The following is a 15,974-nucleotide window of genomic DNA, read 5'->3' on the forward strand; positions in this document are numbered from 1 at the left end:
GTCTGTATAGGCATGCCATTTCTTTATGAAGCATCAAAATAAAAAACATGGCTGCAAGGCCCCTGACAAAGCAGGAATATCTGAGCAGATTTTCTCCTATTGGTTGAATTCTCAGAAAACAGAATTGTGTCCAAATTTCATAGCAATATATGCATGGCATTAACAAACATTCAAAAAGCAGAAAACAGTTACAGCCCCAGTGGTTCCCCTTTGTCTTAATGTGTAATTGAGCGGAAACACTGGTGTGGGTTTGACTTTGGTGTGGCTGCTCTGCAATTGGTCAACTTTACTGGCCTGGCTCCGCCCTTACCTGCAGACTCTGTTCAACCACCATTGGAAAGCTCCCACACTCTCTCAGCAATAGAAAAATCACTAAATTCTTCTTATAAAGTAAACAAACAGAAGGTTGCCATGTCACATAAAAAACATGAAGATAAACATCTCTCCTTAAGACAATAAGGAAAATTGTCTGTATTTGAGACACTGTTGTATTTTTTAAAATAATCACATTGTAGTCAGTTCTTTATTCAGTAACTTTTTTTCCACTCTTTTCATCTTTGGTGCCAAGTTTTTCTGTGTTCCAGCTACAATTTACATGTCTGACACTATATCAAGTATTGTAGGTTGCTTCCAAAGGAATATAGTTGCCAAAGGTACTCAAAAAATATCTTAAAACTGAAACTCAAGGTGATCTTTTTCAGCTTTTGTTTCAGGGCATAAGGCACATTATGAAAAAGACTGAGAAGTTCAAAGGTTGTGTCAAGGAAAACATGACACACATTTAGAAGAAAAAAAAAAAGAACTAATCAAATCAAACCAAATTGGTGGCAGAATAGACACACTGGCTGCTTTAGATCATGCATTTGTTAAGGAAACAGAACTTTCATTGACCTGCCAAATGATAACAAAACACAATTCATTACGCTAGATTATCCTTTATTTTATGGCAAGCACAACAACGCATATGTAAATAAGGAATAGAAAATTAAAAATATGCTACTGCTGTTTTACATCTGGCAATTTTAAATAGTTATAATATTTTCAATACAATTTTTAGCAAGCTATAGAAAGCATATATAAATCAAAAATACTAAGTACTACTTCAGCGCCATGTGTCTTTAATTAAAAGAATCAACTTATTAGAAATAGTAATTTCTAGTGAATTTCTCATATCTAGACATGACACAGTGAGTCTTTTGGCTACATGCTTTCAAGACTAAAGCACGATGCTTTCAATGCTTTTGACAGGTAACATGAGACTGCCTGTGTTCAAGTTGAAATCTCTGCTTAGCGGGCTTTGCTGGCAGAATCCTGTGTCTTAAAAACAGTTTCATTAAATGAACTCTTGTTATTTGAGTGCCCAGTCCGTACACCACAGGGTTGGCAACCGGGGTAATGACAACAAAATATAAAGACAGCAAGATTTGCAATTCTGCAATGACGTGACTCATATCTAACCGGGTTTGGGCAATTTCAAAAAGGGAACCGATTGTGTAGTTTAACAAAGACAATAAATGTGGGACACAAGTCCTGAGGGCTTTACGCCGGGACTCTTTTTTTAATTTCCAACACACACGAGATATCTTCACGTACGAGAAAAGAATTAGCAGCAGCTGGGGCACAACAAAGGCCATGATGAGAGACAGTCCTAGGATGCTTATGTACGACACACTGGAACATGAATTTTTGACCAACTCCATGTTCACACAGTACAGTTTTGGGATGACTCTGCCACAGAAGCTCAGCTGCAGGGTCAGTGAGTAAAAACCAGAAAACAGAAAGAAGGGGTAGAGGACAGTGAAAGCGACAAGCTTGCCCATCCTCGACTGAGACATGATGCTGTGGTAGTGCAGAGGGTCGCAGATGGCCAGGTACCTGTCGTATCCCATGAGTGCTAAGATGGAAAACTCGGAAGCCGCGTAGGTGTGCAGGAAATACACCTGAGCCAAGCACCACCTCACAGAGCTTTCATGCATCCTGGCCATGAGGAAGTACATGATTGAAGGCAGTAGTGCCGTGCTGCCGTACATTTCATTGAAAGAGAGCAAACACGTGAAAATATTCATCGGTTGGTGCAAGTCCTTGTTTTGGTGTATGACAGAGATGAGCAGTGAGTTCACTGCCATAATGAGAAGATAAAGCAGAAGGAAGATGACAAAGAGCCCGTATTTGTAGTTTCCGAAGGTGGCGTATGCGGTCATTATGAAAGTGAGAGTCGTCTCGTTGCTCATGTTGGGTACAGCAGGTCTGAAAAGAGAAAGTATATTGTACATTTAAAAACGACTTGAGAAAGCGCTTGGGTAAAGTCATGAAACATAAAGTGCAATCAGAAGAGACGATCAGGAAGCCTGGCGGCAGCGACAGTCACCTGAATGGCTGAAGTCCTCTCGGTGTGCCACACAAGCCTGACTGGCCTTTTAACACTGCTCCAAGGGAGGCTCGCACTGTTTCCATGGGAACTGGAGTGTGTGTGTGTGTGTGTGTGTGTGTGTGTGTGTGTGTGTGTATGCCTGCGCACACGCTCCTCATTCTTATTTCTATGAATCAGAATAATACACAACATGCACCTTTACATCAGCTGCATCAGGGGAAAAAGTTAAACGAATTGGAAGCATAAAAACAACAGCCACATGACTGCAGGGACCATTGAGTTTCTGTACATTTACATTACTCCACCACAAACTTTCCTCTGCTGTCAACTCAGGACATTTTGTTCCTATCACAGCAGCCTTAGTGTAGTTTGAACACGTGTTCCAATCAGCTAATATCTAAATGAAAACAATGCAGCTGAAGCTCAGCTTTAGCCAGACTTTGCATACTGAAGAAACAAAAAGAAAGCAATTTGTGTGTTTTTTTTCTTATAAAGAAACAAGAAGGCTTTTAATTCTCTTTGAACTTGTCTCACACTGAGGTGGCTGATCTTGACATCTCGGATGCCCTCCTCAGAACCACAAATTATTATTTTTATTCAACCACATGTTCTCCTTTCTGGCTTTTCTTGGACATTCCGAGTGGATTCATTTGGTTTATAGGTGAATAACGAGAATGTGTCCTGTGCGGAAGACATAGAGTAGCATCCAAAGCATTTTTGCTTTTGTTAAAGCATCACTAGTAAATGAATAGATAAATCCCCATGTATCCAGTCCGAGCAAAAAACAATGTTTCGTTGTTGCAGAGAAAACTATTGTGATAAACTTTGGACTCACTGATTCAGTTAGAATGAGCAGCTTTTTGCATGATGCTTTGTCTGGATTCTCAATGACTTCTTGCTGCTTGCTCGTAAAGACACGTGACGAAACAGTGGTATAAGGTTGCTTTTTCTTTCTAAATTTTGCTCATAACATATTTTAAAATATTAAAACAAATCAATGAGTGCCAATCTTTACAAACATGTCACACAATCTTTCAGATAAATTTCTGCACAACATGCTGAGGATCGATTTTTCACTGATTGAAAAAAGCAAAAGCAGAGACAAATGCTAAAAGCTGCGGTGATGCAAGTCTCAGAAGGATAAACACACTTGTGAGAGGTCATTAGTCCACCTCGTAGGTTCTATTCCTCTGGAAAGCAATTAGACATTAATGATTGTGGTAGCCAAGGCCTCTTTAGGCAGCACCTTGAGACTAGATCTCAGAAATAAACAGTTGCAACTTCCCTTTGGAGAAACCTGATGAAAGTCTGATGAAACAGCGTGAGGGGTAGTGACCTTTGAGCTGGAACAAATGTCAACAAGAAGTCACTCCTTTCCACCCGGACACTGCTGCAAGTTTTCTCTCCACTGAGAGACTGCACACTGCTTAGCAGCAGTATTTTAATTTCAGTTGTGTTGTTGTGTTTCACTGGATCTGACTGCAGATGTCAAATAAGCTTGCATGGCACTCAGATGTCAAGTACAAGATCTTGGTAATCCCAAAAATTCCAAACTCAATCAAAGTGCACCAACTAAAATTCAGACTTGTAACTCTCTGCAATTAACACTTGTGAGAGGTCATTAGTCCACCTCGTAGGTTCTATTCCTCTGGAAAGCAATTAGACATTAATGATTGTGCTAGCCAAGGCCTCTTTAGGCAGCACCTTGAGACTAGATCTCAGAGATAAACAGTTGCAACTTCCCTTTGGAGAAACCTGATGAAAGTCTGATGAAACAGCGTGAGGGGTAGTGACCTTTGAGCTGGAACAAATGTCAACAAGAAGTCACTCCTTTCCACCCGGACACTGCTGCACGTTTTCTCTCCACTGAGAGACTGCACACTGCTTAGCGGCAGTATTTTAATTTCAGTTGTGTTGTTGTGTTTCACTGGATCTGACTGCAGATGTCAAATAAGCTTGCATGGCACTCAGATGTCAAGTACAAGATCTTGGTAATCCCAAAAATTCCAAACTCAATCAAAGTGCACCAACTAAAATTCAGACTTGTAACTCTCTGCAATTAACAAGACACAGCGCTTGGAGCCACAGAAATGCTGTCCACTGCCCGTGGCCCTTCACCAGAATAGTCCTGACTAATAATAGTAGCAGCTTTTGCACTCCGGGTTTAAAATTCAGGATGCCGTGAAGGTGACAGAACCCAACCACTCGAGTGAGTCACATGTAAGTCAGGATGCTGCATGTTATGTAAGTGCCACTGGTTACCTCCTCCGAAGAAAAGACGCACATTCTAACCCAACTCTGGGAAATTCACCTCTGCACTGGATTCTTTTGTGCGTCAACAATGATGCATTTCCTCTTGGCTGCTCTTTGTGTGTTTGATTTTTTTTTAACGCATTTCACATACCTTGTGAAATGCATGGATTGTCTTCGTTTTGATGTTCTCTTTCCATGTTTTAGGGGCAAATTCTCACCATTCTTGACACTCCCATGCTCGAAAAATTTGTCAGTAACACATAAATGAGTTCCATCATGCTCTTCCTGAGGAAAAAAAACCAAGCCTGGTTGTGTTCTCTTGTCCCCATTCTAAGATAGGTTTAAGGATGTTCATGTGTTCCTGATCAGCTGATAAACAAGCTCTGTCTTGAGGTTGCCTGCCTCAGTGTCTCATGACCATTTAGTCACAAGTGCGGCTCAGGGATTGGAATGGGTTTTCTCAAAATTAGATTAAGACAAGTAATTTTCCCAAAGGATGCTTATAATTCCATAATATAAACCCCTAGTGAGCAGTATGTGGCTCCAGATTACTACCAGTCCTCCTCCCTGACCAAATCCACACTGCCTAGCTGACACCACAATCAGTCTCAAGTATGGCTTGCTATCGCTTGGTTGTGTTGACGCTCTTGGTTGTCTTGCTGCTCAATGGTAAGTCTTAACACGATGCGTTTTGCCCATAAGAAAATGTTTTCAGCTGTGTAAACGTGCACTGATTTGAAACCACAGTGGTGGAGAATGAGGCCGCATCGTTCCCGTGGTCTTGCCCCTCCTTGAGCGGAGTGTGTAGGAAGGTTTGCCTGCCGACCGAGCTGTTCTTCGGACCTCTGGGCTGCGGAAAGGGATTTTTGTAAGTTCCGGACGCTCAGATTCAGGATGGTAATACATTGCGTGCTTTTAATTTAACACACAGGTCCTGCTGTTTATTTCCAGGTGCTGTGTGTCTCATTTTCTATGAGAGCTCGAGGCCAAAAGACAAGAATCCTGGCCCGGCCACTCCAACAGACTTGACGAAGCGCACCGAGTGGCCTGATGTAGAGAACCAGAATTTTTAATTCTCTGTTGCTCACTTTGTAATGTTAAATTAACTGCTTACAGTTTTTTGGACGTTTTTGTAGTTGTGTTGGCATGGAGTAAAATCTGACATTAAACTGTCTCTTCTGTTTCTTACATGTATCCTTGGATCGTTTTAGTTACTATCAAAAGATATTTATTTTTTGGGCCACACGGCTCTCTCACTTTAAACATTCACTTTGCAGAGAAGGCGTGCCTGGGTCATCTGGATAAAGACTGCCCAGCACTTTAATAGAGAAGCTTCAGATGTAGACAGCCGTTAAGCTACAATGCTTGCTGTTGATTTTCATTTCCATGATTTAAATTAAAATTCCTGTTTTAACAGGCAAAGAGATTTTGCAAAAAAACGTTGTTTCTTTGCCTATCTAGATCTGCAAGCATTAATGAGCACTTAAAATACACTTTCTCAATGATAATGGTGATTATGACGGATTTAAGAGATTCATTTGAAGTTACTACGTAAAGGTCCAGTGTGTAAAATTTAGCTTGATTTGTGATTTTTATATTTGTAAAAGCTTAACATACTAGCCATTAATACATTAATAAAAATGTATAATTGCAGTACAAAGTCAAGTTTTCCTATCCTCAGAACAGTTCTCATATATATAAGACTATACATAGAGCAAGGGTCTTGCTACAAAACTCGCTGTCAGGCGAGTCATCTAAAATGTCCAGTGTGTGAAATTTTTAAGGATGCCTGGTATTTAAAGAAGCACGCCCGCATTTGTCTTTAGGGCACCATCAGGCGGGCTTCCTTAAAAAATGGTGGCGCAGATTAGCAACTAACTAAGAGCAAAATCCTCGCTCTATGTCAATTCTTCTATGAAAAGTATATTTCTTTTATGAATGCATTTATGGGCAGTATGTTAAGCTTTTATTGATATAAAAATCATAAATCAAGCCAAGTTTTAAACACTGGACCTTTAAATAAGGGACTTCCTTAAAATTTTTACACACAGGACCCTTAACAATCTCTATGCAATTAATGTCTACAGATTGAATTCAGAGATCCAAAACAAATATAATATATAATATAATTTTTTATATAATAATATATAAAAAATAGATTTTATTTTCCCTTGTAATTAACAAACAGGCACGGGCTGACAGTTTCAGTGAAGAATAGACATTTTTATCCATTTACTTCCATTTTAAACAAAATCCTGTTTTAGCCCAGCAGCCAAGTTTTGATTTGTTTCATCAGCTTTGTCAATAATCATTTTATTATTTACAGATGCAGCAAAAACTTTGATGCATCTTAAATTTGCATATTGTGTAGATTACAGTGAGTGAGCTGTACACATTGGCATAACTGCTTTCATTTATTTTTTATACATATGGTGCGTGTATCTAATTTAAATAAATTAATATTTATGAGGGAGCTCTTAAAACACCCTGTACAATGAGGATATCTTGGATTCAAAAGCCTGTAATCCTTACATCGTTTTGTAAAACAATCACCATGCTGGGAAATGATAATGATTCAAAAGCATGACATCAAATCCATTTCATTTCACTTGTTTTTCATTATGCTAACATAATCATTCAGCATAAATTGGATAATGATTACGCTATGGTGCTGTGGGACAGGCTGATTTTACTTTGCTGCGCCAAACACAATGTTAGAAAAAGTCATGTGGGGAATATTTTTGTAGAAGACCAGAGTGTAAGCCATCTGGATAGGGAACCACAAACACTTTGCTTTATTCAAGTTAAAATGATTCCTGACTAAAGGCGTGGTTCCAGCCATGACAAAGACAGAAACCTTGCAGTGACAGTTGCTAGACTGCAACATGAGTGCTGTGGTATTTTGATAAGAAAAACATCAGAATATTTTTTTATATTTTTTACTCACAGATCTGATCTGTCTTTTTTTTGCTCAAAGCTTGAAATATTTATGAACAGAAAATATACTTACGACCTACGATAAGTGTTTGATCTTCTCTTAACGTAGTGGACACCACTACTTTCATTAAAAAAAAAAAAACTCATTTTTTTTTATTATCTATTTTATTAGACGAATATTAGGCTCTAATATTTGCCTTTAAAATGTAAATGTGACAGTACAGCAATGTCACCACTTGAAGGCAGTGTTACAGAATAACAGGGGCGAATGTGTTCTACCAGTGTCCCTTCTCAGTCACGCTCAGATTAATGACAAACTGTTTGAAGCCGAGGCCTTCACTTTCGTGTCAAAAATCCCAGCGCATGCATTAAAGTGACCTGAAGGTGCAAGTGACCTGTGGCAGCCGGTCCGATCTCAATCTATTGATTTGAATGCAGCGAAAACCGGTGTGCATCTTTCCAGCTAGTTTATTGTCATTCCAGCCCCTGGGGGCGCTGTGGTGCACAATCCTGGTGAGTGGAGCCTCCATTACACCAGGAAGAACCAGGGAGCAAGGAGCAATAACAAACAACCTCCACAGCGGGTGGACGCCAACGAAAACACTGGAAAAGTGTCTCATCTTCGCCGGGCAAATATATTATTGGTTTGTACTCGAGGAAACGAGTTTTAAGAAGCATATGCCACACCAAAAGAGTACTGGCTATTTTTAACGATGGCAATTCTACGTCCCTTGAGCGTGAGGTTAAGGAATGCTAAACAAAGCTAACAGTCCACATCCATATTTGTTTTCTACTGGAATTAGTAGGTTTGGGCTTAACGTCGTAACGACATGTGGTTTAGAAAACCCAACGGATTACTGATTTAGGTTGGGTGTTTAAAAGATATATTTCAAATTTAAGTGACGCTACAAAACCACAGATCAGATCAGATCGTCTTTATCAGCTGGATACTAGCTTGGGTGTAGCTTTCTTTTCGCAGAGTTGGCCCGATGAGATCAGAGATGTGTCATATTAGTTCGAATCTCTTATAACATCGAACTCTGTCTTCCGGTTAATGGGTGCTGACCCACCACCAGTTGCCAACAAATGTATTTCTTGACTGGATCCGTAAGAACGTTTACGCTGCCAATGGCGCTCATGTGGAGAGTTTGGCTAGCCGATTGAACAGGTTGACTATTGCGTCAAACACGACGGTCGCAGATTCTTTGTTCTCTGCGGTTTAGGTCGATTTAACAAAGAGAGTTAGCGTAATTTAAAAACTCGACAATTGGATTCAGAATGGCTCAACATTAGCGCCATACAGGGCCGTATTTCATCTTCGTATGTAGCGAAAGCTTATTGTTATGACCAGAGGAGGAACGTGGTTTTCGCTTTTGTCCCATTTACTACTGCTACTGCTTTACTCATCTGAGGGTTTTTTTTGTTTTTAGATTTCTGTGTACGTGGCAAAGCAGTGCTGTGGTACTAAACGCATTTGCACATCTAATTGGGTAACACGTACCTTGAGACACATGTAATATAACAACAACCACGTTGTGATTGTTGTCACGTGTCGTTGGTTTGTAAAACTATACTAATGGTTCAGAGTTTGTTTCAAACCCTTTCAATGTTGCCACACCTTTTAAGTTTTTCCTGCGTAAACATTAACTTGGCCTGACCTCTGTATTGAAAGCTGGCTAACAACTGGTTAAGGCTGCAGATTCAGGATTGAGTTGGACTTAATAAGTCCGTCCTACTGTCGTGTGTCTTGATATTTAGTTATTACAATGACTGCGTGTCATGGAATCTCTTTCTTTATTGAAATTTGATTGTTGTATTTTTCACCTTTGATACTTAAGTTAATGCAATGCATTTATCAATCTGCACATCGCAAGAACTTGTTTGCAAGACCTTGCATTGAAGGAATTATTGTTCTTGCTAAATAGTGTAAGTACAGTGATTACTCAGTTCTTATAGTGACATACTACAAACCAATGCACCCCAGCGACTTAGTGAAAAGTGCATGATTTGCATGTTCATGCACCTTTCTGCATTCAATTTCTGACTAATCAATTGGCGGCCAGCGTGAATCCTCATCATCATCTGATTATCATGTACAACTTTCATCTCTCATTCACAGTTTATTGCCAGTGTAAGAAACCAAGGATGTTTCTCCTTGGTGAGCGCAACGTGGGGGCTCAATGGAGTGTCTTTGGGGTGTTTTTCTGCTGGGCCCTGGTTTCCTCCCCTACGTATGCCTATATCTTTGCTGTGAGTTCTTTTAAGCTATCGTCAGTTTTTACTAAATTCATTGTATTTCTCCAGTTCGTGTTTGAGGAAATGAGGTGAATTCTTTCATGTATTTGTCTTGACAACAGTACAGCAATACAACCTCCATGTTGTTTGAGGACCTCCCGGCTTTGTTTGGTTCTTCCCTTCCAAAAGATGGACTAATGGTAAGAGCAACATGTTTGAGGAATAAAGTCATTGAAATCTTTCAACCTGAGTGCTTGATGATAGATCATGTGTGCACCACAGGGAGTTTTAGTGCTGTCCCGTCCACTCAACGGCTGCACCCCGATAGACCCCCCTCCTCAGTTGCCACCCATCTATGATGCCAACGTCACCAAGTTCATTGTTCTTATCAGACGCTACGATTGCAATTTTGATATAAAGGTGAGTCTTATGATCTGACGTCATGTACAGAGGACTGTTAATGAAGCAGACGTGTCCCATGGTGTCTCACGTTGTGCATGTTTCAGGTGCTGCATGCACAACAAGCGGGATACAGTGCTGCAATCATTCACAACATGTATTCGGAAATCCTGCTAAATATGAACTACAGCAATGGTAATTCTCTACTCCTGAATCTGCATGATATTTAACTCATGATTAACATGATATCATGCTAAAATGTGGTGCTCTGAGCGTTCGTATCATATTGTTTTCTTTAACCTTCAGAAACCATTGCTGAGGAGATTGAGATCCCCTCAGTGTTCACCAGCTACTACGCCTCTCAGAATCTCAGGAACCGTTTCATTCCAGAACCAGGGTGAGTTCATATCTTGAGATCCAGAAAAAAAACCCACAACAAACCAAAGTATTTGGTTTGTGTGGGTTGCTCAGATCACGGTTTGAAGTTCTAATAGTAATTTGCTCCTTCTCTCACTCTACAGCGCCTATGTGATCCTCAAACCTGAGTTTGCTTTTCCTCTCTCCTATTATCTAATTCCATTCACCGGAGTGGTCGGCATGATCATAATTGTCATGTGTGTTGTCCTGGTAAGTAATAATAATAACACATCCTATTTGGCAGTGTTTTTTAAGTCACCTATGGTCACCCTACAGAAAAGTCATTATTAAAACCAAAGATAAACCTCAAAACAAGTGTAGCGTATAAGGGCGTGTTTTCATTGCCTCGCCACGCCTCGCCACGGTACGATTGTGTTTTCATTGGCTCTGTGATCACGAGACCGTGGGCGGAGTCGACGCAGTAAAGCGGGACAATGTTTTTGTCAGTATCATTTCTGTACGACACACAACATCGTAGCAATGGACAAAATAGAAATTGTTTCATACCTGCTGCAACCTTTATATTTTCACCAAAAGTAAAGACGAGACAGATATAATGGGAAAATAGCATTTATTAAAGAACAATAGAAAAACAGAATGTAAACACACCTGCTACTTATTTGAAATAGCCTGCATTGAGCTAGCAAGCCAAGGAAGGCGTTGTTAAATGCCGTGGTGTTCGAGGCTTCCTCGCGGCGAAGAGCCACGTCCTCTCGATGAATCAGTATTTCCTCTCGCCTCAAGACTCCTCGGATTCCCTAACTTAACGCGCCTCACGCAGGAGCAACTCGATTTGTTCCGAGCGCTTCGCCATTTGCCGCTGGTCGTTTTCGCGAATATGGTTGAACACACTCGCGACGTCGAGGGCATTCCTGGTTTGCCTGCCCCTACTTATATTCACGGTAAAATGTACCTGACACGGAGCGCTGCGAAGAAGGAGTTGGCGTGGATGTCCGCTCCGACGGGGCATCGACGAGGACACTGAGCCAATCAGTGCCCTGCTCGTCGCTACGTCACCACTAAACTCGCTTCGACTCGCTTGGCCCCTCAACGATAGAGGTACCAAAACGGCACCCCCTACAACCGTGTAGCGGCCAGTACAAACACCCTAACACCGTGGCAAGGCGAGGCGAGGCAATGAAAACACGCCCTAAGTAACGTTGTACGCAACAACATTATGCCTGCTTGTTCTTGTTCCTCTTCAAACCACAGCATACAGTGGTAATCTTTGGGGATGCAGGAAAATAATGACCTTGTTGTGTTTTGAAGTATAGAGAAGATCATTTTCCTTTGAATAGCTTAACTTTTTACAGTGGTAACAAACACATTTTCCCATGTTTTAACCTTCCATAGACTCATTACCAGTATCGGCCTGTCAGCCATAGTGTCAGAGTGACTTTTCACATAACACAAAGGCTAATCATCTTTTTTTCAGAAGTTTCAAAGTAGTTTCCAAATGCTGATACAGTGTTTGTTTGTGTTCAGATCATACGGTGCGTTCAATACCGAAAGAGGTTGAGGAAGAATCGTTTGTCTAAGGAGCAACTGAAGAGGATCCCAACGCACAAGTTCCGAAAGGGTGAGAAATTGGGTTCTTTGTTTTTCTACTATTAGCTGTTCTGCACTTTTAGAAATATAAGGACGACAGAAGTGAATAATTTTTCTAGTAATGGAATTCTGCTTCTTTTTTATCTGTTGATAATACGTTATTTACCTTCGGATGCTCCAGTTTCCTCACCATCACGCGTGTTCTTGGTTAATATTCAGTCAGTGCTCCTCACTAAATTATTGGAGTTTTGGTATTGGAGTAAATCTGGACCAGTTTGCTGCCCTCTAGTCGGGGGCTATGGACAGCTCAAATACAGAGAACATATTTGTCTGCACATCATCATATATATTTGACCAATACGCTATCATCTTCCTCTAAGTATGGCTGCATTCTGTGTTAACTGGAAAATAAATAAATAAAAATCTTTCAATCTAAAGTTCTTTGTTTGATTCAGACTTATTTAACTTAATGTGTTACGCTGTCACAGGGGACGACTATGATGTGTGCGCAATCTGTCTGGATGAGTACGAAGAGGGGGACAAGCTGCGAGTTTTGCCTTGTTCACACGGTATGTATCTCATTTCATATTCAACATTGAAGATGACATTTTAGTTAGAGGCAAAAAAAAAAACAAGAATCAGACAGAAATGTCTGACAATGTTTTTTTTTCTCCATCTTTCAGCCTACCACTGCAAATGCGTGGACCCCTGGCTAACACAGAACAAGAAGACGTGCCCCGTCTGCAAGCAACGCGTCACTCGTAAAAACCCGGAGCAGTCCGAGTCCGAGTCGGAGGATGAGACCGGAGGACGCGGCGAGGAGGAGGGTTCGGACGGCGAGGGGGACTCTGAGCGCACCCCTCTGCTGCGACCCTCCAACCCGGGCTCCCCGTCCACCAGCCCAGGAGCCTATTCATCCACCACCACCACCACCACCACCACCACCACTGCCCAGTGCCTGGCTTCCCCTGCACATTTCGAGTCCCCCATCCTGGGCTACGAAGACTACCACTCCCCAGAGGAGGACTCGGACTCAGACACCACAGACGAAGACGACGACAGGCACCACTCTGAAGACGACACGGCACAGCTCATCAGTCGCGGCGGAGTGATCTGAAGACGGGGAAACTGGACCGCGGCGCTTTTGTTTTACCCTAACAAAGGATCCTTTTATGTTTTCAGGCGTACTGTTATCACACTGTACCTTAAGATAGTTTCGGATGTGTGCTCCGCCACACATTTTACTCAAGAATGGCAGAAAGCGTCAGTGTTAAAGCACATCCATCACTTTTAAAAAAAACAAATCCAAAATCCATTCACATCAATTCAGCACTCCCACATCGACTTTTTTTTCTTCTTGTTTTTCCATTTAATATTTCTTCCCGTGATTAACAATTTGACCACAGCCAAGCACCAATGTTGTACACAGTGAACAGACCACCACCCGAACCCATCTGATGTCCTGTCCATGTTGATGTGTGGCTCTGGTGAAGGAAGCCTGTTTTACCAAACGAACGTTCTGTACACACTATAAACACTTTTAGATGTAAAATCAGTGTGTTCTGATGACTCACTGCCATCTTAATTATTTTTTTATTTCGCAGTTCCTTTTTTCACCCAGTTTCGTGTCTATCTTTAAAGAACATATAAGAGGAAGGAAATGTCTGTCATGCTATGATTTAATCCTTTCGGCTTTTGTTTCATACTTTAGAACCAGCTTTCACATGTTTTTATTTTACTTTAATTAGCGCTATACAATGTTTGCCATTTGTGCTCCTTTGGCATTTTTAATGGTAATATTTAGAGGTCAAATCAAGGAAGAATGCATCCTTTTTGTTTGTCACGATGACTGTTTTTGTAGCAGCAAGGTCAGTAGGCTTTTTTTTTGGATAAATGACACAATGAACAATGTTTTAACTTTATATTTGTCTATGAAATCAGATTATTTGATATGTCTAGTTTTAACACAACAGAATGATGACGTGTTGATTCCTAGAACCCTGGTGGTGTTTTTAGGATGAAAAAGCAATGCCTTATTTTGACCTTCTACATGTTTCTTTTCTTAATGAATTGTCTGGAAAGTAAAGGGAAAGATTTATTTTCCACTCATTTAACTGTAATCAATACTTAGTCTGAAAGGCTGCTCCCTCATCATGCTCCCTGGTTTGCACGTGAATTTAGTTTAATACACAAAAAGAAGAAGAAAAAGATTCCTGTTTTCACACGTCCTGCTAGTGATGATGACACATAGCCAGCTCATGACTGCTTGATTTGCACCTTTGGCTTAAGAAAAGAAACGAGAATTTCTATCTCTGCTTTTGTTCCAAGTCAAAATGGCATAGAACATTTGTTTAAGCCACACTGTTAAATATATGCACAGTGTTTAACTTGATAAATTACCATTAAATTGCAACTGTATTTTTTTTTCATGTCTAGTTCTCCACGATGGTGTCAAAGACTGACATTACTGTACTCTGCAAGAAAAGAGAAAAGCTCCTCCACCTAAAAAACATTTTGATTATTTTAGGTAGTATTTTTTATATATATATATATATATATATATATATATATATATATATATATATATATATATATATATATATATATATATATGTATATATATATATATATGTATATATATATATATGTGTATATATATATATATATACACATATACACATATATACATATATATATATATATACATATACATATATACATATATATATATATATATATATATATATATATATATATATATATATATATATATATATATATATATATATATATATATATATATATATATATATATATATACACATACACACACACACACCACCATATACCACCACTGCATATAATGGCTTAAGAAATACTACATGATGCAACTACTATCCTTTTCTGAGGATTTGGTCATTAAGGCTTTTGCATGTTCGAGTTTGACAGGCCGTGAAGTAATTGCATTGCACCTTGACGGTTAACTAATAATCAAGTGAAAAGCTGAACTGTCACACTTTGATTTGAACATGTTGGCAATAGTTTTGTGAAGTAAAACATCTCCTTTTCCTCAAACTATGCTTCAATTGTTTTTTTATTGTACCTTTTTGCTTTTTTGCAAATGTTGATTTTTGACATTGATTTCTGAAAAATATTGTAAAATAGAATCCTCTGTTGTTATTTTTCCCTCTCTAAGAATGTGCCGAGTTCATCACACTTAAACAATGAGTGTACAGAGTCAGTTCATGTAAATAGCAGGTGGGGCAACCTGTAGGATGTGTAGAGAGCTGATTTTAATGTGTGATTTGTTAAATAATAAATGATATGGAACTCGGTCTATAGTCTCACTTTCTTGCTCACTATCATTTACATGTCAATTTACAACATTCACTGCAACAACACTAAACAGTAAAATAATTGGACTCTGATTCACAACAGAATCATTAAATTTGATGGAACACAGATTGTCTCAGACAGCCTCGCTCTCCAAAGCCATGATAGTCTTCTATCATAGCTTCAGGTCAGATATGAAGCATTCACATTCAAATTTTCAATCAACACAGTATTTGGTTGGAAAATATCTGTAATGAATTGCTGGGGCCTCACACTTTGTAATGGACCTTCACAAAGATGAACATATGACGTGCAAGATTTTACCCTGAGTAGCAGACGTATTAGTTTAGCTTTTCAGAATGTATTTCCATTGCCAGTGTGAACTGATCATAGCTCTTTGACTTGGGTGTCTTTTTTTTTCTTTTTCTTTTTTTTTTTACAAGAGATTTTAATATAAACATTTTTTTTTTTTAAGAAACTG

At 39.6% G+C, this 15,974-nt stretch overlaps 2 protein-coding genes across 3 annotated transcripts; one reads left to right on the top strand and one right to left on the bottom strand.

The window, feature by feature from the left end:
- Window positions 1–1,193: 1,193 nt before the first annotated feature.
- LOC142884198 (olfactory receptor 52K1-like) lies at window positions 1,194–2,370 on the bottom strand. The gene has a single exon (XM_076019717.1). The coding sequence runs from the start codon at window positions 2,271–2,273 to the stop codon at window positions 1,233–1,235; it is 1,041 nt and encodes a 346-aa protein (XP_075875832.1). The 5' UTR covers window positions 2,274–2,370; the 3' UTR covers window positions 1,194–1,232.
- A 5,685-nt stretch (window positions 2,371–8,055) lies between these two features.
- Window positions 8,056–14,660, top strand: rnf167 (ring finger protein 167). 2 transcript variants are annotated; one of them, XM_076020452.1, is made up of 10 exons: window positions 8,056–8,205; window positions 9,681–9,811; window positions 9,919–9,996; window positions 10,079–10,216; window positions 10,303–10,390; window positions 10,502–10,592; window positions 10,717–10,822; window positions 12,098–12,191; window positions 12,649–12,729; window positions 12,844–14,660. In XM_076020452.1, exons 2-10 carry the CDS (start codon window positions 9,707–9,709, stop codon window positions 13,275–13,277), a joined length of 1,215 nt encoding a protein of 404 aa, XP_075876567.1. In that variant the 5' UTR covers window positions 8,056–8,205; window positions 9,681–9,706; the 3' UTR covers window positions 13,278–14,660. The 2 variants fall into 2 exon arrangements, with proteins under 2 accessions (XP_075876567.1, XP_075876568.1); XM_076020453.1 differs by lacking the exon at window positions 8,056–8,205 and adding an exon at window positions 8,357–8,881.
- The last annotated feature ends 1,314 nt before the right edge of the window (window positions 14,661–15,974 follow it).

Source organism: Nelusetta ayraudi, unplaced genomic scaffold (assembly GCF_046127955.1).
Source record: "Nelusetta ayraudi isolate G7.1 ecotype Tasmania unplaced genomic scaffold, CSIRO-AGI_Nayr_v1 ptg000011l, whole genome shotgun sequence".
Taxonomy (NCBI): domain Eukaryota; kingdom Metazoa; phylum Chordata; class Actinopteri; order Tetraodontiformes; family Monacanthidae; genus Nelusetta; species Nelusetta ayraudi.

What these genes read in the sequence shown, in the direction of transcription:
- rnf167 (XM_076020452.1), top strand. Translation starts at nt 9,707, where the DNA reads ATGTTTCTCCTTGGTGAGCGCAACGTGGGGGCTCAATGGAGTGTCTTT. An exon ending in ATTGCAATTTTGATATAAAG is followed by an intron (nt 10,217 to 10,302) that starts GTGAGTCTTATG and finishes TGCATGTTTCAG; the next exon opens with GTGCTGCATGCACAACAAGC. An exon ending in TTGTCATGTGTGTTGTCCTG is followed by an intron (nt 10,823 to 12,097) that starts GTAAGTAATAAT and finishes GTTTGTGTTCAG; the next exon opens with ATCATACGGTGCGTTCAATA.
- LOC142884198 (XM_076019717.1), bottom strand. Translation starts at nt 2,273, where the DNA reads ATGTACAATATACTTTCTCTTTTCAGACCTGCTGTACCCAACATGAGC.